At 43.9% G+C, this 21,635-nt stretch overlaps 1 protein-coding gene across 2 annotated transcripts in view; it reads left to right on the top strand.

Annotated features, from left to right (window-relative positions):
• The first annotated feature begins 1,049 nt into the window (after positions 1-1,049).
• The window catches only part of cdc6 (cell division cycle 6 homolog (S. cerevisiae)), a 28,055-nt gene continuing 7,469 nt past the window's right edge, over positions 1,050-21,635 (top strand). Inside the window, exons 1-9 of one of the 2 annotated variants that reach the window (XM_048560666.2) lie at positions 1,050-1,214; positions 1,707-1,861; positions 4,521-4,796; positions 5,541-5,746; positions 10,333-10,505; positions 12,871-12,977; positions 14,933-15,072; positions 15,297-15,397; positions 19,546-19,610. In XM_048560666.2, coding sequence (XP_048416623.1) covers positions 1,717-1,861; positions 4,521-4,796; positions 5,541-5,746; positions 10,333-10,505; positions 12,871-12,977; positions 14,933-15,072; positions 15,297-15,397; positions 19,546-19,610 — 1,213 coding nt within the window. In that variant the 5' untranslated portion in view covers positions 1,050-1,214; positions 1,707-1,716. The remainder of the gene's footprint in view (positions 1,215-1,706; positions 1,862-4,520; positions 4,797-5,540; positions 5,747-10,332; positions 10,506-12,870; positions 12,978-14,932; positions 15,073-15,296; positions 15,398-19,545; positions 19,611-21,635) is intronic. The other variant, XM_059638817.1, reaches the window with a different exon arrangement.

Here is a 21,635-nt window from a genome sequence, read left to right as displayed (position 1 = left end):
GTACATGATAGCTCTGGATATTACAGCTTGGGCAAGGCATCCCAGCCCAGGATAATACAGTGCCACATTACAATCCAGGCTATTACAGCTCCAGACTGCAGCCTGAGTTAATTCTGCCTCGGCCATTACAGCTCCATGCTATAGCTTTGGCCGATATAGCTTCACACTAGAAGCCAGGCCATTTGAACCCCACGTTATAGCCTGGGACATTAGACTCCCATGTTACAGCTTGGGCCATTGGAACCACATATTATATTCCAGGCCATTATAGCTCAACATTACACTCTAAGACCTTACAGCTTGACTCTACAAGCTGGCTGATTACAACTCCACATTAGAGCCTGGGATATTATAACATACTGTGACCCCTGAACCTGCTTGGAGTTTTTTTCAGCTATTTGGCTGCAACCTAGTTTTAGGTTTAAATTTTGATTTTATTTATTTATTGTCACATGTATGTTGTTACAAAATACAGTGAAAAGTGTGTATAGTGTCACCACTCACTGGTGCCATCTTAGAACACAGAAAAATGAACCAAAACACAGAATATAAAGGCAGAAAAATAAAGAAACCTATTCACTGTGTCTCTCTGTTTCCTGTAACTCCTTTCTTTTCTTAATACCTTTTTACCTTTTGTTTGCTATAAACCTTGCTCTGCATTCAATTTTTTTCTTCTTTATTAACCTTGACCCTGTTATGGAAGATGCGTTCCACTGGCCTGGACATTAACCACAATTTTTTGAAAGCAAAACGTGTTTTTTTAAAGTTAGTGTAAAATAGAGCTTCATTTGCAGGACGGGAATTAACACTCAAATTCTAAGGATTCTGAGCTGTACAGGGCTGTAATGCTCTGTGTTGTAAAGGGCAGGGCTGCGATATTCTGTGCTGTAACGGGGCGGGCTGCAATATTCTGGGCTGTAAGGGGACGGGCTGCGACATTCTGGGCTGTAACGGGGAGGAAGAAGCGGGAAATGTTGCGACGTGAAGGAACGAGCCAATCAGATTCCATGGGGGCGGGGTCAGGCGCAGTGTTGGCGGCAAAACGTGAAGTTCCATTTCTGCGGGAGCTTCATTCAGAGACTGAGAGACATAGGTATAGATTCGGGTTACAGTGAGCGGGATCTGCCTTTACCCACGCCGCCCGTTTCCGAGCAGAACAAGGACCAGGTCCCGAGTCGCTGAGCCCAGGAGAAGGAGATTGAAGTTCCCAACAGGTTAGTTCATGGAAAATTTTGCTTCGTACTTTGGCTGCATTGGTTTCTTTTAATTTCAAATAGTAAACTTCCATTTCATTCTTTCTCTCCAATCTTGTATCGGGTTTAATTCTCTCTCTCTCTATGGTTTCTGCTTCCTGTTGGGTTTAATTTCCACCGCCTTTTTCCTTACTCTGGTTTCAATGCTATAACCCTTGTTTAAAAGGTCGATTTTGTTCTAATCTTGTTCGAGTTTAATTTGTCTTACTTTTGTAATTATTTTCTGTTTAATATTTCCCTGTCTGCTCTCGCCAGTTTTGGGTGTAATAACCCTTTTTTCCTCTCTCTCTTTTACTTTAGCCCAAGTATTAGATTAAACCCAATCTAAAGTACTACAGGATTTTCTCTCTGCGTGTGTCGCTGTAATTCCCTTTCGCCTCGCTCGTATTTACCTCTAACCCTGTTCTGGCTGTTTTTATCTCAGTACATAATTTTTTTTTCGCTGTTACCCAGTTTTGCCAGCATGCCTTCTACGTGGAAGACGGGGACACAAACCACTATCGACTTTCCCAAGAAGAAGTTTCCCCTGTGCCGCGCAGTGACTAAGGAAATGCAAGGATCACCGCCCAGGGACCAGAAGCAACCACTCAGTCCCCGGAAACGTCTCGGTAATATTGCCCTTCAAAGGGTTGAAACTATCAGTTCTTGTTCTTTGTTTTAAAGCCCTTGTGCCTTTTTGCAGCTGGCAGGCTCTCGCCTGACGTACAGGCCAGAAGCTTGACACTTGACAAAGTATTGTTCCTTTTAGCTTTATGTAAGGCTCCTGCAATTGTACCCTCGAATGTCTTGTTCTAAAAGTTAGTCCGTGCTGTTAACTTTAAGCCCAATGTAGAGATTTTTTGACTGATCCATGCATCCCTTGGCCACGAGAGCCTCCTTAATGCTTCAAATCCACTTTCACGGTTACCATATTTCGTTTCAAAAGCAAACCCATAATTGTTAATCTTAACATTGCTGGCTGCAGCATCAGATGAGGTGTAAGTTTTTTTTATTAATGAGCTTCAATGACAAGATCAGTACTTAGTACTTCCCTAATTGCCCTTGTGATATTGGCTGCTGCCCTGAACCCCCTACAGTCCTTGTGTGAGTCAGCTGGAGATTATTTTTTCCCCCCTGTAATGCTTTGATGCACAGAACCAGTTTGCTAGGCCATTTCAGAGTTAATTGACCTTTTGTTTCAAAGGGAATGGGGTACAATATTAGGAGGTTCTTGCTAAAAATGGTCAAGGTCTCTGTTAGGCCACACATGGGTTCCTGAGAGGTTTTGGTCCCCGTGTCCAGGGAAAGATATATTGGCATTGGAGGCAATCCAGAGAATGTTTGCTAGAATGATGTTAGATATGGAGAAGTTGAGTAAGTTGGGTTTGTACTCATTGGAATTTAGAAGAATTGAGTGGTAACCTGCTTAAAATGTATGAGTCTTCAGAGACTTGACAACAGGGTAGATGTGGAGCTGCTGCTGTAATGTATTGAAGACAAGTGCCTCTTATTTTGACTCCCCAAGGGTCACTGATGGTTAGTTGGACACTGGACTCAGTACAGGGAAAGGAGGGAGGGAGCTGTGGCACAGAGGTGGCAGCACAGTTACTGGGCCAGGAGATGTGGGTTCAATTCTCACTTGCCCCTGAGGTGCATTATAATATCTCTGAACAGGTTGATTTAAAAATACTGAGAGGAAGGGGGATTGGTGGCTGCAGGCTATCCAAGCCAGAATACAGCATAGACCTCTGGTTTACTGGCTCAATTCACGTTGCTACAATGATACTGCCACTTTGGGTAAAGGAGATCTGATCCAGCATGTTCAATTTTTCAGGGTGGAAGAATTGCAAAAGTGATTGATTGAGTATTTAGATGAATTACAGAAGGGTTAAGGCGCAAAGTGAGACCATTCAGCCCACCGTGTCTGTATCTGCTCTCCCAATGAGCATCATGACTGAGTACAACTCTCGTGCCTTTTCCCCAGGCCCATCTGCATTGTTTCTACTTAAATAAACATCTAATAACCTCTTCAATACCTGAATTGAACCTACTTCCACCATATTTCTAGGCCATGCTTCCCAGACTCGGACCACTCTGTGTGAAGGTTTGTTTCCCTTGCTAACCACCTTAAATCTGCTGTTTCGATCTTCATCCTTTTAAGAGTGGGAACAGTTTTCCCCCTATTATGTCCAGACCCCCCCCCCCCCCCCCCACCATTTTGATTTTGAAAACTCTCAGATAGCCTGCTGACCTTCTCGGCATCAAGGAGATCGATGCCAGCCTATCCAATCTACCCTCATGATTGACATCTCATCCTGCAACAGTTCGAGTTAATCTCTTCTGCACTCTCTACGCTACAGTCATATCTTTAGTGTGATGCCCACTACTTCAGCTGAGGCCTAACAGTGTCTTACATAAGTTCAGCAACATCTCCCTTCTTCTGTGTGTGGAATCTTGTTCTGTGACTATTGAAGTCAGGCAAGAGTTGTGCAGCTTAGCTTGGTAAAGGAAAAGTTGGTGGTTTTGAGCTCAAATGTCTTCAGATTTTCTTTTGAGAAAAGACTTTTAAAGATTTTGGGTTCTCACATGAAGTGGGAGCAAGAGGGTGCAGCAGCTGGAACTTGTTCAAATCTAGTAGTACCTGGAATCACAATTTTTATGGTGGATCAAATGGCCTCTTTATGCATCATTGCACCGGCTTTATTACCTAGAGCCAACCTCCATCTTTTCCTCACTATCCCTACACATCATTTCTATCCAAATAATTATTCAATACCCTGTTGAATGTCTCAAGTAAACCTGCTTCCACTGTGTTTCCAGGAATATCTGGACAACTCACTGTGTGAAATGTTATTTCTCACATCACCCTGACTTTGTTTGCACATCGCATTAAGTCTGTGCCCTGTGATTTGTTCTTTCCTCTTTTACGAGGGGAACAGCTTCTCCCTCTCTGTTCCATCCAGCTCACTATGATTTGAAAGCCTCTGTCAGACCTCCTCTCAGCCTGTGTTCTCTCCAAGTTGAACAGTTCCACCTGCTTTAATCTATCCTCGTAACCCTGAAGTTTCTCAAGCCTGGAACCATTCTAGTAAATGGTTTCTGCACTGCCTGTGGCACCCACATCTATGTACAATGGAAAATGTAGCTTCCAAGAAGGGAAAGGACTTGCTAGTAGTCAGTCAGGATTTCTGTCGAGACGTGTGTCTGTCCAAGTGGGAGCCATGGCGGCAGGGCCTTGTCTACAGTCAAATGTTGTTCTGAAAAAACTTGTCTTTTAAACTTTTGTAGGTGTTGAGAACCTGTGTAATGTGCCACAGCCTCTAGAGTGTTCACCAACCAAACGGAAGAAGGAAAATCAGCCTCTTGCTTTATCAACCCCCAGAGGTCGAAAATTAGAATTTGGTGAGAGCCCATTAAAACCGACAGGAAGGCACAGATCACTCTCAGCCCATAAATCACCAGAGCGGACAGGATGCCCCCTCAATAAGGGGGATGAGACTCCTTGTTCCGAAAACCATCTTTGTGCGCTCTTGTCTCCCATTGCAAGGCATTTAAAACAGCAAGGTATGTTTGTGTAAAATTGATCTTGATTCCTGGACTAGACCGTGATGTAAGATTTTTCCTGTTTCATTTGAAGTGTGGCAATTGTTCCCGCAACAATGCGGTGCTCCCTCAGGACTGCGCTGGATTGTCAGCCTGGCTTGGCGTGCAAGTCTCTGGAGTCGGGCTTCAGCTCCCCATCTTTGTATTTGGATGGACATGTGTGAACCACTAAGCCAAAGCTGGTATGAGATGTCCCATGCTGGTTTTGGGCAGTACAAACCAGTTTGACACTTCTTGATGGCGAGCCTGGACATTGTCGGAATACGGCAGCCTTCCTGAATTACTACATGCTTCCCTTTCTCGGTGATAGCTGCAGTGCAAACTGATAAAAGAAGCTTGTTGTTTATTTTTACCCTATTGCCTTCCATTCCCCTCCCCGCCTCCTGTTTTCTTCTGATACTTTAAATGTGCAGAGTGTGCAGCCAATTAATTCAACAAAGTATTGGTATCATATAATTCTCATTTACACTAACTTAGTTAAAATTTGCAAACTTCACTGACTTATCCATTTGAAAAGTTAATCAGCAGGGCACAACCACTTCTACTTCCAAATGTTGTTAGTGAAATAAATTGCGTTTGTGAGCTGCTCGGAGAAGTGCAGAATGTAGAGCTTCTCGGTGTTTTAGCTGTCTTTCTGGTGCACGCAATTCATGTGATTCAATGCAGAACCTTGAGATTCCTTGAATTAATCGTTCATTCCCACAGTTTCAGGTGCGTGTTATCTACAGACCAAGCAGGTGTTGAACACAACCATTCCTGAGCGCCTTCTCGCGCGTGAGCGTGAGACTGAAGCTATCTCTCGGTTTATAACAGATCACATCAGTGAGGAGAAGCCAGGGAGCCTTTATATTTCAGGAGCACCTGGCACAGGGAAAACTGCCTGCGTGGAACGAATTATGGAGGATATGAAGGTACTAGAGTCTGATGTAAAAGCCAAGAACTGAAGCTCCAGGAAGTATGAAATACAAAGATTAAGTGCTGGAAATACTCTACAAACTTGGCAGCATCTGTGGAGAGAGAAGCAAGATTAGCTGTTGTCTGGTGTGACTCTTCTTTCCAACTGACATATTTCGTAGAAACCCTGTAGTGATGAAAGAGGCCATCCAGCCCATCGAGCCTCCAGATAGCATCCCACCCAAATATGGTTCCCCACTGTATCTCCATAAGCCCCATTTCCCATGACTAATACACCTAACCTGCACATCTTTGGGAGGAAACCAGAGCTCCTGATGGAATTGAACCTGTCTCTAGCACTGAGGGGCAGGAGTGCTAACATAGCACATCTCACCACCAGTTAACCTGTTTCACTGTCTTGGATCTGCTGAGTAATTCCGGCAGTTGCCTACTTTTATTACAGTCTGAAACCTGACCATTTCTCCCTTTTTTTTTTCAAAGGAGGGAAGTGCTGGAAATGCTCAGGCAGCATAGCAAAGAAAGAATGTAGTTAGCACTGAGTTAAATAAATTTCTTTAAAACTCAAATTGCTTCTTCAATCTTCCTTTAATTTCTCTATTGTACACTGTAAAATCTGTTTGAATTGAACAGTCCAGAAAGACCCAGGCCTTCCACTTAAGCCAATCTTTGCAACATGGTGTCTCATGTCTTTGAATTGGAAATTGATTAAAAATGCCATGAATCGTCTGTCACACTATCTGTAGGCACAAACTGAAAAATGCTCGAGGACTAACTCTATTTCAGTTCCTGACACCAGTACCTTGTTCTCATTACCCACATGGGAGAGTGCATCTTCCCTCCAGATGAACAGATATCCTGCTGAGGGTTGTCCTTTTGTCATTGCTTAGCAGCATTCCTTGGAGCCTCACGGGCTTGTGTCTGACAAATCTGTCAGCAATATTTGAGGAGGTAACAAGCAAGTTAGACAGAGGGGAGCCAGTGAATGTAATCTATGGATTTGCAGAAAGCCTTTGACGAGATACTGCACAGGAGGCTTCCAAATAAGATACGAGCCCATGGTGTTAGGGGCGATGTACAGGTATAGATAGAGGATTGGCAGAAGGCGGACAAAGGGGTCTTTTTCAGGATGGCAGCTGGTGATGAGTGGATTTCCACCAGGTTTTGTTAGCGAGTTTTGAGAAGATTTGTAGCTCAGGTTGAAGTTCTGGATGTGAGTTTGCTCACTGAGCTGGAAGGTTCGTTTTCAGACGTTTCGTCACCATTCTAGGTAACATCATTAGTGAGCCTCTGAAGCGCTGGTGTTATGTCCCGCTTTCTATTTATCTGGTTAGGTTTCCTTGGGTTGGTGATGTCATTTCCTGTTTTTTTTTCAGGGGCTGGTAGATTGATTTGGAGCCAATGTGTTTGTTGATGGAGTTCCGGTTGGAATGCCATGCTTCTAGGAATTCTCGTGCGTGTCTCTTTTGGCTTGTCCTAGGATGGATGTGTTGTCCCAATCAAAGTGGTGTCCTTCCACATCTGTATGTAAGGATACTAGTGATAGTGGGTCATGTCGTTTTGTGGCTAGTTGATGTTCACGTATCCAGGTGGCTAGCTTTCTGCCAGTTTGTCCAATGTAGTGTTTGTCACAGTTCTTGCAAGGTATTTTGTAGATGACGTTTGTTTTATTTGTTGTCTGTAAAGGGTCTTTTAAATTCATTAGCTGCTGTTTTAGGCAACTAAAATGATGTTACCTAGAATGGTGACGAAACGTCTGAAAACAAACCTTCCAGCTCAGTGAGCAAACTCACATCCAGAACCAGGTTTTGTGCTGTGACCATAACTATTCATGTTATTCATGAACGATCTGGACAAAGGAACTGAGGGCATCTTTGCTCAGTTTGCAGGTGAGACAAAGATAAGCGGATGAGGTGGTGTGGAGGCTGCGGAAGGACTTGGGCTAGGAGAGTGGGTAAAGTGGCAACTGGAATACAGTGTTGGGAAAGGTGAGGTTATGCATTTTAGTAAGAAGAACAGAGGTGTGGAATATTTTATAAATGGGAAGTGCTTTGAACATATGAGGCACAAGGATGTCTTCATTCAGGATTCTCTTAACCTTAACATGCAGGTTCAGTTTTTAGTTAGGAAGGCAAATATAATGTTAGTATTCCTTTTCAAGAGGGCTTGGATACAACAGGCCGAGATGTACTGCTGAGACTCTAAGGTTGTGGTCAGAGTCCATTTGGTGAACAGTTTTGGGCCCTGAATCTAAGAAAAGATGTGCTGGCATTGGAGGAGTTTACAAGAATGACCCCACAATGAAGGGCTTGCCATTATCAGGAGTGGCTGTGGACTCTGGGTCTGTACTTGGCACAGTTTAGAAGAATGAGGGGAATTAGATTGAAACTTGCAGAATACTGGAATGCCTTGATAGAGTGGATGTCAAGGAGATGCCTCCATTTGTAGGAGAGATTAGGAACTGAGGGTATAGTTTCAGAGTGAAGTTATGACCATTTAGAACTGAGATGAGCAGGAATTTGACTAACTAGAAGAGGGTGAATCTGTAGAACTCATGGCTGTAGGTGCCAAGACGTTGAGTGTAATTAACATTGGGAGAGGTTCTTGATTTGTAAGGGGATCAAGGGTTACAGGGAGAAATCAGGTGAATGGGGTTGAGAAACGTTTCGGCCACGATCAAATGGCAGAGCAAACTCTGGGCTATTTGGCCCATTTCTGCTCTGCTATCTTTATAGTCTTGCATGTAGTTAGATGCTTACCATCCACCCTTGGCTGATCTTGGTGAAGTGGATCAGGGTTAATGAGGCAGTTTTACCAAGGGCTAATCTCTAATCCTCTAGAATGACAGATTTGAAAAAACTGGACGCTGGTCACTGCAGGTTGTGCAGAATGTGTGACTTGGGAGGACACCTGATAGTTGTGGCACTACCTGAACGAAGGCAGTTCCCTCCAGTGAGAAACTGTAGGTGGAGTAGATAGCTGTGTTTGAGAGTGGAAATCAGTTTAATTTTGCTGAGTAAAAATGAACAGTTGACTGACTTAACATCAATTATCTTAATTGCCCCTCCCTCCATTTTTTTTTTAGAGAGTTCACACTTTAGCCACTAGAATTTAAAATGTTGTTTGGACCAAGTCGACTCAGATACTATTGAGTCAATTTTATTTCCATTTCACAGATCACACATCTAACAACACTGAAACTTTATCCATACATACACATAGACATATGCTACACAATTATCCCTGATTTAACATAATCACCTGTTCCCTTGCTTCAGCATCGTGCCAGACCCTGTTCAAAGATAATATATACCGATATGGAGGGACAAAATTGTATGAGTGTGGATGAATTGTGATGTCTTGTAAACAGTATGGTATTTACAGAACAGCAGCAGGCCATTCAGCCGAACAGATCTGTGCCACATTGGCTTCCTATGACCCTTCACTTAAATCTATTTGCACAGCTTTTCTATTTTCTTTCCCTTGTGTTTGCATAACTTCCCTTCAATCCATCTTTAATCTTAGCTTCTCCCTTTTTGTCACACGTTTTGTCTTTTATTTTGTGGGAGCTATAGAAGTTTCTCTGAAATTTCCCACTGAGTTTGTTACAGGTACCCCTGTATTTATGACCCAAGATTCTGGTTAACTCCTTGACCCATCCCTTGATTAAATATTTTGCTTACCATTTTTCTCAACAGGGGAGGAAGGGAAGACCCCTGCAACAGCAGGAAATGCTACACTTGGCTCCACACCTCCTCCCTCACCCGTATCCCAGGCCCCAAGATGACTTTCCATATTAAGCAGAGGGTCACCTGCACATCTGCCAATGTGGTATACTGCATCCATTGTACCCGGTGTGGCTGCCTTTACATTAGGGAAACCAAGCGGAGGCTTGGGGACCGCTTTGCAGAACACCTCCGCTCGGTTTGCAATAAGCAACTGCACCTCCCAGTCGCAAACCATTTCCACTCCCCCTCCCATTCTTTAGATGACATGTCCATCATGGGCCTCCTGCAGTGCCACAATGATGCCACCCGAAGGTTGCAGGAACAGCAACTCATATTCCGCTTGGGAACCCTGCAGCCCAATGGTATCAATGTGGACTTAACCAGTTTCAAAATCTCCCCTCCCCCCATTGCACCACACAACCAGCCCAGCTCTTCCCCTCCACCCACTGCATCCCAAAACCAGCCCAGCCTGTCTCTGCCTCTCTAACCTGTTCTTCCTCTCAACCATCCCTTCCTCCCACCTCTTTTTCCTACCTACTAACCTCATCCCGCCTCCTTGACCTGTCCGTCTTCCCTGGACTGACCTATCCCCTTCCTACCTCCCCACCTATACTCTCCTCTCCACCTGTCTTTTTTTTCTCTCCACCTTCGGTCCGCCTCCCCCTCTCTCCCTATTTATTCCAGAACCCTCACCCCATCCCCCTCTCTGAAGGGTCTAGGCCCAAAACGTCAGCTTTTGTGCTCCTGAAATGCTGCTGGGCCTGCTGTGCTCATCCAGCCTCACATTGTATTATCTAGGAAGGGAAGAGATTCTGTTATGTACTTGTCAGTGATCTTGTTTTGAACTTGCATTGCAGGAGAAACTCCGAGATGCAGTCATCATTTCCATTAACTGTATGTCACTGAGGAGCTCGCAGGCCATTTTTTGCTCCATTGCGGACAAACTAATTGGAAAAGGAAAACTCAAATGTGCCAAAAAAGATTTTCCAAAGAAACTGGAAAGAAAGCTTACCAGCAAAGGCCCAATGGTGTAAGTTTCTTACGAAATTTTCTATTTTGTGAGAGAACAGCAACTTCAATTTCTATATGTAGAAGATTGAGCTGGATGTTTTATTTAACGTTTTTGAACAGAGGGAGGGGGAAACTGTTCCCACCAGCTGTAGAGTTGGTAATCACAGAGCCCTGTTTTAATGTTAGCCCGAGAATTTTTTTACGCATTGGGTTATAACTTGGAGGAAGGGCTGCACCTGCACCACCTCCTTCACTCCCATCCCAGGCCCCAAGAAGACTTTGCACATTGGCTAATGTGGTATACTGCATCCCCTGTACCCTCCTCTACATCGGGGAAACCAACTGGAGGCTTGGGGACCGCTTTGTAGAACACCTCCACTCAGTTCGCAGTAAACAACTGCACCTCCTGGTTGCAAACCATTTCAACTCCCCTTCCCATTCCTCAGATGACATGTCCATCCTGGGCTTCCTCCAGTGCCACAATGATGCCACCCAAAGGTTGCAGGAACAGCAACTCCTGTTCCACTTGGGAACACTGAAGCCCCATTGTATCAATGTGGACTTCACAAGCTTCAAAATCTCCCCTCCCCCACTGCATCCCAAAACCAGCCCAGTTCATCCCTGCCTCCCTAACCTGCTCTTCCTCTCCTCTCACCTCAAGCCACACCCCCATTTCCTACCTACTAACCTCATCCCACTCCCCTGGACTGACCTATCTCCTCCCTACCTACACTCACCTTTACTGACTCCATCCCCACCTCTCTAACTTGTCTGTCTCCTCTCCACCTGTCTTCTCCTCTATCCATCTTTGATCAGTCTCCCCCTCTCTCCCTATTTATTTCAGAACCCTCTTCCCCTCCCCCATTTCTGATGAAAGGTCTATGCCTGAAACGTCAGCTTTTATGCTCCTAAGATGCTGCTTGGCCTGCTGTGTTCATCCAGTTTCACACCTTGTTATTTTGGATTCTCCAGCATCTGCAATTCCTATTATCTCTGATATAATCTGGAATGTACTGTTTGAGAGGAAACATGTTCATTGTTAACTTTCAAAAAGCAACTGGACCTGCTGAAAGATAATGGGATTAATTGGTTGCTCTTCAGAACCCACATTGACAAAATGGACCAAACGACCATCTACACAGTCTTACCAAGGTGTAATGCTGGGAAGTATGAAATCTGTAGTCTTAATAGTCAAAAGAAGACAGCGTTGAGGTAATACAAAGGTTCAGGCTAACGCTCAGGTGACAAGGATTCAAATCCTTCCTGGTATCTGATCAACTCCTTTTTGCACAAGAAAATGCAAATATAGAAAATAGGAACAAGAATTGGCCTTTTGGCCCTTCAAACCTGCCCCATTGTTAGTTATGATAATGACTAATCGTCCAATCCAATTACCTGTTCCTGCCTTTCCCCCTCCCCTTTGATCCCTATAGCCCCAAGTGCTATGATCCAACTCCTTCCTGAAATAATACTGTGTTTCAGCCTTAATGGTGTCTGTGGTAGCAAATTCCACAGGGTCTCCACTCTGGGTGAAGAAATTTCTCTCCTCTCGGAGCTAAATAGTTTACCCCATATCGTTAGACTGTGACCCCTGTTTTTGGACTCCTCCTCCTCTTTCCCAAACAATCGGGCATATCTTTCCTGAGTCTGCCTTGTCTGTTGTCCTTGTCTGGTCTGGCCAACATGTGACTCCACACCTACAGGAATGTAGTGACCACTAATTGCTCTCTAGACAATTTTGGGGGGTGGGGGGAGGTAACAAATGTGGGCTTTGCACATTACTCACATCGTATCAAAGAATAACGAAAGTTTAATGAGGACAAGTTGATTTAAACTTGTGATTTAACTCTTGCAATTATAAGGAGCAAATAATCAGTGTACCCTATCAAAGGCTCAGTGTTTGCACAGGCATTGATATTTAATAGTGACTAAAAATAATAAGTTCAATAGGGAATTCAGGAGCAACTTTTAGATTGAGGCATGCTATCACAAGGCATAGGTGAAGCAAATAAGACAGTTGCATATAAGGGGCAGCTGGATAAATGCATGAGGGCGAATGGGATGGAAGGAGACGCTTAATAGGATGGCAGAAGGCTCATGTGTGATAATGAACACTGGCACAGACTGAAGGTGATTGACCTGACTTGTCTTTGTTCTAAGTGGTAAGTGAATTTCTGAGAACAGACCATTTTAAACCTTTTAATTCACTGACCTCAAATGTGATGTTTACTGTCCACTTTTTTTTTCATTTGAGTAGCATTAGACAAGCATGGAACAGGTGTCAGGAAAAACACGAGTGGCTTTTAGTGTGTGCCTCCTTGTGGAACTAATGAAACGCTTTGATATCAGCTACGGATTCTAAGGAAACTGTGATTTATTCACAGCCTTTTGGTGCTGGATGAGATGGATCAGCTGGACAGCAAGGCTCAGGATGTCCTCTACACCTTGTTTGAATGGCCATGTCTCATCAACTCGAGGCTTCTACTCATTGGTAAGATCTGTCAAAAAAGTTATCTAGCTGATTTCTGGTTCAAACAGTAGGATTTGCTCTGTCTGTAATAGGCAGTGCATGATTTAAAGGTTGATTTTAGTCTGGGGGTTTAAACAAAACCAGAAGTTTTATATTTAAGGAAGGAAGTAAATAGTCACCAGTCTTCTCAAATTGTAGATTTTTGCACTAAAGTGATTGGCTGCTAGATGTTTGTGTTTTCTGCTTACTTTATATCAAGTTCTGAAAAGTGCTGTTCTTGGCTGGCAAAATGTGCAGCTCTGAAGAGGGGTCACTGGACCCAAACGTTAACTCTGATTTCTCTCCACAGATGCTGTCAGACCTGCTGAGCTTTTCCAGCAATTTCTGTTTTGTGTTTTAGGATTTGCAGGGAGCTGTGTCCTGATGAGGCACCAATACAGTCTAAAAAATTCTTGGAATGCTTCATTGGAGCATTGTCAAATGATACTGAACTATGCAAGGAGATGCTAGGGTAGTTGGCAAAAATTTTGTCACTGCAATACCTTTAAAGGTGCTGGAATGGGCAGGTTGTCTTGAGGGAATGTCAGACAGGTCTTGTCTACTGCAGCTTACAAGAGTAAGAGACAACTTGATTGAAACATACAAGACCCTAAGAGGTCTTGACAGGATAAATGTAGAAAGCATGTTCCCTCTAACAGGTGAATCTGGAACTAGGGATCGCTATTTTTAAGAATAGAAAGAGCTACTTCATTTAAGACAGATGAGAAATTTGTTTTCATACTGAAGAGTTGTTGGTCTTTGGAACTCTTTCTTTCTTTCTGAAAAAGTGTTGGAAGCAAAGTCCTTTGATTTGATTTATTGTTGTCAAATATACCGAAGTATAATGAAATGTTTTTTGTTTTGTGTGCACTAGGGGCAGACCATACCGTTCAAATCAGAGGGTGTTTACATAGTGAGACATGCTGTCCTTTTTAACGCAGTGGTAGAAATATTCTTGTGCAATGGGATGAAAGGTTATCAGGCATAGGCTGAATTGTGGAAGAATACAATCAGCGTTAATCTTACTGAATGGTAGAGCCAGCTTGAGGAATAATGACCTACTCCTTCTAATTCGAATATTTTATTTTTTTCCTTTTATTCATTAACGGAATGTGGGTGTTGCTGACTAGGCAGCATTTATTGCCTATCCCTAATTGCCCGGAGTCATCCACATTGCTTTTAAGCCTGGAGTCACATGTAGGCCAGACCACGTAAGTTTCCTTCCCTAAAGGGCATTAGTGAACTAGCAGGGTTTTTCTGACAATCAGCAATGAATTCATGGTCAGCATTAGAGTCTGAATTTTTTTTTAAAATTTATTGAATTCACATTCCATCGTCTGCCACAGCGGGATTTGAACTTGGGTCCGCAGAACCTTTATCTGTTTCTGGTTTAACAGCCCAGTGATGATACCACCAGGCCATCACCTTTACATTACGTAGGATGCACATTTGGTTTCCTGCTTCACCACCTGCTATAAAATCAACTTCTAAACACTCTGAATACTAGAATGAGCAATGTGTTCCTAGCGATTATTCTTGACCAAGTTGCTGGAAGTAATAAAACTGTGTGGTGAAGTTGGTTTTGTGACTGTGTGCAGGATGCCTGAACTGAATTCAGCATGTTCGCTACAAAAATGAAATGCTCTTGATGCTGGAATTTTGAAATTGAAACACGTCTTGTTAATGCTCAGTAGGTCTGGCTACACCTGGAGGAAGATCAGTTCATTTTTTTTTGGTTGGATGGTCCTTTTATCGTCAGCTGCTGCAGGCCCAGTTGGGAAAGGTCAATATGGAACCAAATTGTTCTGATGTGTAAATGCAGTTGCCATGTTTCGATTTGACTCTAATGATTGGACTCCTGTGGAATTGAACAGAACAGGCAAATGAGCAAAGTCCATTGGAGCTGAGTTGACTGTTGTTGTGAATTCTACCCCCAGGAATTGCAAACGCACTGGATCTGACTGATCGGATCCTGCCCCGACTTCAAGCCCGGCCCAAATGTAAACCTCAGCTCCTGAACTTCCCGCCTTACACCAGGGAGCAGCTTGTCGCTATTCTGCAGGACAGACTGAATCAGGTACAAGCACTGTTTTGGGGGTGGGGGAGTTGGATACCTTTATCTTGTCAACTTTGCCCAATTACTTTAAATATCGGAGCACGTAACCATGCAGATCTCTTGCTGAGACGTCACTTGGTGCAATTCACTGTAAGCACTGAGCTCCATGATAATCACTGTACCAGTACAGCACTCAGCGCTTCACACTCAACTGTCGTTTTTTTCCCCTTAAAATAAAAATACAGGTTTCTGGGGAAAAGGTTTTGGACGCGGCTGCCATTCAGTTCTGTGCTCGTAAGGTTTCATCTGTATCTGGCGATGCTCGCAAAGCCTTGGATGTGTGCAGGTACGAAATGGAGATCAGCTTATCCACCTGTTTTTCTGAACCTAAACTGAATGGAGAAAACTCTTGAATCAGTGTGGAAAATTAACATCAAAAATGGGCAAGAATCTGGCCCCTGTTGCAATGGACTTAGGGACTTGTGCAGACTTTTGCTGTTCTTGGTAATTCACTGATTTCAATAACGCAAGAAATTGAGCCTGCTGTGCCATGATTGTTGCCCGTTATAGTTCTTTAGTCCACCTTTCTGCCTGCCACACTCGTCCTCAGCCTTGGCCTCAAACATACTCAATAGAACATAGAACATAGAACATTACAGCACAGTACAGGCCCTTCGGCCCTCGATGTTGTGCTGACCTGTCATACCGATCTCAAGCCCATCTAACCTACACTATTCCATGTACGTCCATATGCTTATCCAATGATGACTTAAATGTACCTAAAGTTGGCGAATCCACTACCGTTGCAGGCAAAGCGTTCAATACCCTTACTACTCTCTGAGTAAAGAAACTACCTCTGACATCTGTCCTATATCTTTCACCCCTCAATTTAAAGCTATGCCCCCTCGTGCTCGCTGTCACCATCCTAGGAAAAAGGCTCTCCCTATCCACCCTATCTAACCCTCTGATTATTTTAGATGTCTCAATTAAGTCACCTCTCAACCTTCTTCTCTCTAATGAAAACAGCCTCAAGTCCCTCAGCCTTTCCTCGTAAGACCTTCCCTCCATACCAGGCAACATCCTAGTAAATCTCCTCTGCACCCTTTCCAAAGCTTCCACATCCTTCTTATAATGCAGTGACCAGAACTGTACACAATACTCCAAGTGCGGCCGCACCAGAATTTTGTACAGCTTCACCATAACCTCTTGGTTCCGGAACTCGATCCCTCTATTAATAAAAGCTAAAACACTCTATGCCTTCTTAACAGCCCTGTCAACCTGGGTGGCAACTTTCAAGGATCTGTGTACATGGACACCGAGATCTCTCTGCTCATCTACACTACTAAGAATCTTACCATTAGCCCTGTACTTTGCATTCCGGTTACTCCTACCAAAGTGCACCACCTCACACTTGTCTGCATTAAACTCCATTTGCCACCTCTCAGCCCAGCTCTGCAGCTTATCTATGTCTCTCTGCAACCTACAGCATCCTTCGTCACTATCCACAACTCCACCGACCTTAGTGTCATCTGCAAATTTACTAACCCATCCTTCTACGCCCTCATCCAGGTCATTTATAAAAATGACAAACAGCAGTGGACCCAACACCGACCCTTGCAGTACACCACTAGTAACTGGTCTCCAGGTTGAACATTTCCCATCAACTATCACCCTCTGTCTTCTTTCAGCAAGCCAATTTCTGATCCAAACTGCTATATCTCCCACAATCCCATTCCTCCGCATTTTGTACAACAGCCTACTGTGGGGAACCTTATCGAACGCCTTGCTGAAATCCATATACACATCAACCGGTTTACTCTCATCTACCTGTTTAGATTTTCTTCAGCCAGGCCTAGATTTGACAAGAAGGAAAAAGGTGAAAACCAGGACACTTTTAGGAAACTGACAGGACTCTGGAGCAGCTATCAAAATACTCGGACTCTCAGTGCAGAATAGAGCCATCTGATTACCCGGTGCTATTTTGAAGTATGTGCTTTAGTCGCTATGGGAAACAAGGCCTGAATGATAGATTTTGCCATTCCCATTTGGCTGTCATGAGCTTCTCCTACTTGTTGTCATACACTCATTACAACTGCATGGATCTCACTCTTACCTGGCTTCCTCTTGGTCTGCCTGTGTAATAGCTATACGTGGAGGGATGAGTAGAGGCAGAGTGGTTGGCCTCTGGAATCTGTCTACCTCTGGTGATCTGGACCTTGTTCTCCATTGTGGTACTTGCAAGGTGCCAGAGAAGGTGCGGCGACCTCGACGTGGATCCACTCCCAGCGTACTACTGGAGGTGTATGATCGGCTGCACCACCCAACATCCAAAGTCTCCTTATTCTTCTTTCTCACAAAAGATCTGTAAACATTCTGGAGTGGAGAATTCCAAAACATGTCTCTCCTTATCTTGGAGAGCACACAACCTCCCAGATTTCCCAGCTGTTGAGTCTGCTTTGGGGTGCATATGGAGTAGGCCTTTGTAATCAGAACCTTTTACGTACCATTCCACAAGTCTTTCTAGGATCCCTGCCACATGCCTTAAGGTTTTCACACACTGCCCATCACGTGACCGGATGTCATTGCTAGTGATGTAGTCACTTCTCTTATTGTTACCAGCTTCCCTTGTGCAACAGCAGTCAAGAGAGGCTGAATGGCCTCTGTCCTCATTATCAACCTTTCAGAATCTTGTATTTCACAAGGTAGCCAATCGTGATAGTGCTTCAAAGCGTACTCTGGTGCCCAGAGTAGCCTGTAGGTAATCGTGGAATCAAATAGTGCAGAAGAATTTCTGCAGCCCATTGACTTCAACACCAACACCAACAAGAAAGCTCTTCTAAATCTACATTCATCCCACTTTCCAGCACTTGGCCCATTAGCCTTTGTTATGAAATTTCAAGTGCTCATCCAAGTTTTTTTTAAAAGACTATTATGAGACATTAGCTCCCTTAACTACCCTCCCAGGCATTCCAGACATAGCCAGGTACAAATCGTTGAAAGGAAATCAGGCTGCAGAAGTGCTTTTTTGAGTATCGACTCTCATTGCATAAAAAAGTGACCACTGGAGCCCCTACGTGTGCAGGTGACGTCGCCACCCACCCTATGAGATTAGTTGCTGTGACGCCTGTAATGTTAATGTGCTCAGATAACATCAGTGTGTGATCAGGGCCTGTTCGGTGCATTTGATAGAAAGCATGGGGCCATCACTCTGCTTGTGTGTATACAGGAGCCACTAGCAAAGAACTGTGCAGTGGAAAGGACGTGCGGGTTGGGAGTAAAGACCAGGATTTGTAGACCACCAATGGTACAGTATGGTCCTTCACCTGTGCATCCATGTGTAGCAGGTGGGAAGTCTGACCTTCAGAGAAGGCTCCATTTCACTGACTCCCAGGAGCAAGCAAAGTAGCTGCAAAATCTGAGAATCTCATGATAGAAACCAGCATTGAATTGAAAAACAAAATAGTGAAATATGCATTGGTCAAGAGGGGGGAAAGATAATTTCCTTAATTTTTTTTTAAAGAAATCGGCGTGATATTGCACATGCAATAATTGGAGGTGAGCAAACACAGTTGGACTTCCCATCTGATGGTTGGTGTCAGCAGAGATTTCCTTAAACTAGACCATAATCATCCCCGTGGAGACTTAGTCCCCGTGGAGACTCGGCACTTTGTAATCCTCTCTTCCCCCTCTGCTCAGATACATCTGGGATCTGCGCAAGGCTCCAAAGCAAAAGTGGTGCAGTCATTTTAGAGATGAAAGTCTTTGTTTCATGAGGAGAGATTGAGCAGTTTAGGCCTATTCTTAAAGAATGAAAGGAGATGTTTTTGAGATATATAAGATGTCAAGGGGAATTGACATAGGGTAAATGTTTCCTTTTGTGGAACAAACAAGTGAGTGATCATAGATTTAGGCTCAGGAGTGGCAGATTTAATACAGATGAGGAGGAGCCCCTTTTTCCCAAAGGGTTGTGAATCTGTACGATTCACTTTCCCTGGGAAATACAAATACAGTTGAGGCGTTAGATTGTTTGTTTGGTTTTAAATTAGTGAAGGGTTAAAGGATTATGGAGAACGGGGCTGAAAGGTAGAGTTGGAGCTGGAATGAGATCAGATGTGTCTTATTAAATGGTGGGGGATGCTTCAGGGGCTGAATTGCCTACTCCTGCTCCTAGTTCTTGTGTTGTTCCAATGATTTTACCACAATAGATGAAAGTGGCTACTCAACGAAGGGAAGCCTTGATGAGCCAAGTTTCTTTGGAAGAAATTGATGCTTTGTTTTTGCCAATTGTATATAATCAGTGTGATAATCTGCATTTCTGGGCAGTGATGTCAACCTGTATTACTGCAGTCCTTAGATGGAGTACTTGTTACTTCACTTCACAGTGGCATCGACAATAAGTGCAGTTTTTGTTTTGTATGGAATTTGATAAACACACCTTTTTATTGAAAGGCTATTGTTATTGACTTTGATCCTTGCAATTAATGATACTTGCAGACGTGCTGTAGAGATTGTGGAATCGAATGTTCGAAGCCAGACCGCAGCCAAGCCAACAGTAAAATGTAAGTTGATCAAAGTGCTGTATATCTCACTCAAACAGTTGGGGAGCTCTTCACTTTTGGGAAGATATGAAGCTAGCAGAGCTCCAGCCTGAGTAACCTTTCAAACTCCACTTTATTTTTTGCTTTTTACAGCTCCAGTCTATTATGTATCTTTTGGGGGATTTGAGTGTTCTGGGTTTCGGCTTGTGTCGTGTCTCTGAAAAATCTCTAATTATAGTGGACACTTTGGCATAAGAAGTTCTGGGAGGGCTACACTCAGAAATACAAACAGCCCTTTGCATTTAGTTCCCTCCAGATCCTGTTAAATTTCTTGTGGAAATCATTCAGAATTCACCACTGTTGTAGGCCATTACCACTCAGTAATTTGACTTTTTTTGTGTTTATTCTAACCAGATGGTTTTCCAAAATCTTAAATCTATGTTCCTGATCTCTCTACAATTAGCTAATAAGGCCAGTTTTCTTAGCAGTGTCTACACTGGCCATCGTTTTATACATCTCTATCAAATCTACCCTCTGTCTCCTTTCCTTCAATAGGATGAATCCCTTTTCCCATCCTAACCTTTAACTAAAACCCCTCCACCTCTGCAACTGTTCTGGTAAATCTTTGCTGAAACTTTTCAAGGACCACCGCAGCCTTTCTAAAATATAACAAGAAGTGAGTATAATACGTTGCCCGTGTTTGAACAGGGGAATGGGGCTCGTTAGATTGTTCGTCAGGAGTCAGCATGGATCTGATGACCTGAATGGCCTCCTACTGTACTGTGCTGACTCTCTGATCCCTGTGTGTTCAGGCTTTTGGCTGATTCTTGTGTTGTTGGGGTTGTACAGGGTGTAGTTGAGGCCTCCCCTGGAGTACTGTGTCCAGTTCTGGTTGCTCAGTTGTAGGAAGGATATTATCAAGCTGAAGAGGATTGAGAAGAGATTTTCCAGGATGTTGCCAGGAATGGGGGGGTTTGAATTGTAAGAGGAGGCTGGATAGGCCGGGGACTTTTTTCACTGGAGTATAGGAGGTTGAGAGGTGACCTTTATAAAATCATGTGGGGTACAGATAAGGTGACTGGCAGGTCTCTTTTCCCTAGCGTGGGGGATTTCAAGACTAGGGGCACATTTATAACGTGAGAGGAGAAAGATCTTTAGAAAAAGATAGGAGGGATAACTTCTTTTACATAGTGGTTCGTGTATGACATAACTGCATCCACCACTTCTTCTGTAAGTTTAATTTAAAAGAATCCTGGATAAGTACATGAATAAGGAATGTTTGGTGAGATTATGGGCCAAGAGAAGGCAGGTGGGATTAGTTTATTTTGGGATTATGGTCAGTATGGACTGGAGGGTCTGTTTCCATGCTGTATGACTCTTTGAACAGGATTAGCAATTTGTATTGTGGCCCTCCTAGAGGGCTTGGTGTCTTATCTTCAGTGAATGGAGCTAACCAGAGCAGGAAGGTGCTTTGGGCCAGCATTTATTGCCCATCCTCTAATTGTTCTTGGGGAAGTGCTGGTGAACTGCCTTCTAGCACAGTGTATTTGGTGTAGTTACAGCCCCCCCTCTATGCCAATAGGGAGGCATTTCCAGGATTTTGTCTCCATGATACTGGAAGAATGGCCATACATATCCAAGTCCGCATGGTGAATGGCTTAAAGAACTTGGTGGTGTTCCCATGAATCTGTTGCCCTTGACCTTCTCGATGGAATTGGTTGTGGATTTTGAAGGCAGCCTTAGTCAAATCCGTCCAGGGAGAAGGGAAAATGCTTGTCATGGTAATCCTGAGTGACAGCGATAGAAGAATGGCCTGACTTCAAAAATTGTGAACACTTGCCTTTGGGCTGGCATGGTGCACCTTACTGGCTGACAGCCACAGGGACCCAGGTTCAATTCTACCCTCTGGCAGCTGTCTGTGTGGACTTTGCACAATCTTTGTGTCTGCGTGGGTTTCCTCCACGGCCCAAAGACTTGCAGGTTAGGTGGCTTGGCCAGCGTCCAGGGATGTACAGGCTAGGTGGAGTAGCCATGGGACATGCAGAG

The sequence above is a fragment of the Stegostoma tigrinum genome, chromosome 31, assembly GCF_030684315.1.
Source record: "Stegostoma tigrinum isolate sSteTig4 chromosome 31, sSteTig4.hap1, whole genome shotgun sequence".
Classification (NCBI taxonomy): domain Eukaryota; kingdom Metazoa; phylum Chordata; class Chondrichthyes; order Orectolobiformes; family Stegostomatidae; genus Stegostoma; species Stegostoma tigrinum.
Note: the sequence above shows the minus strand (reverse complement) of the source record. Positions and strands in the feature narration are given on the sequence as shown.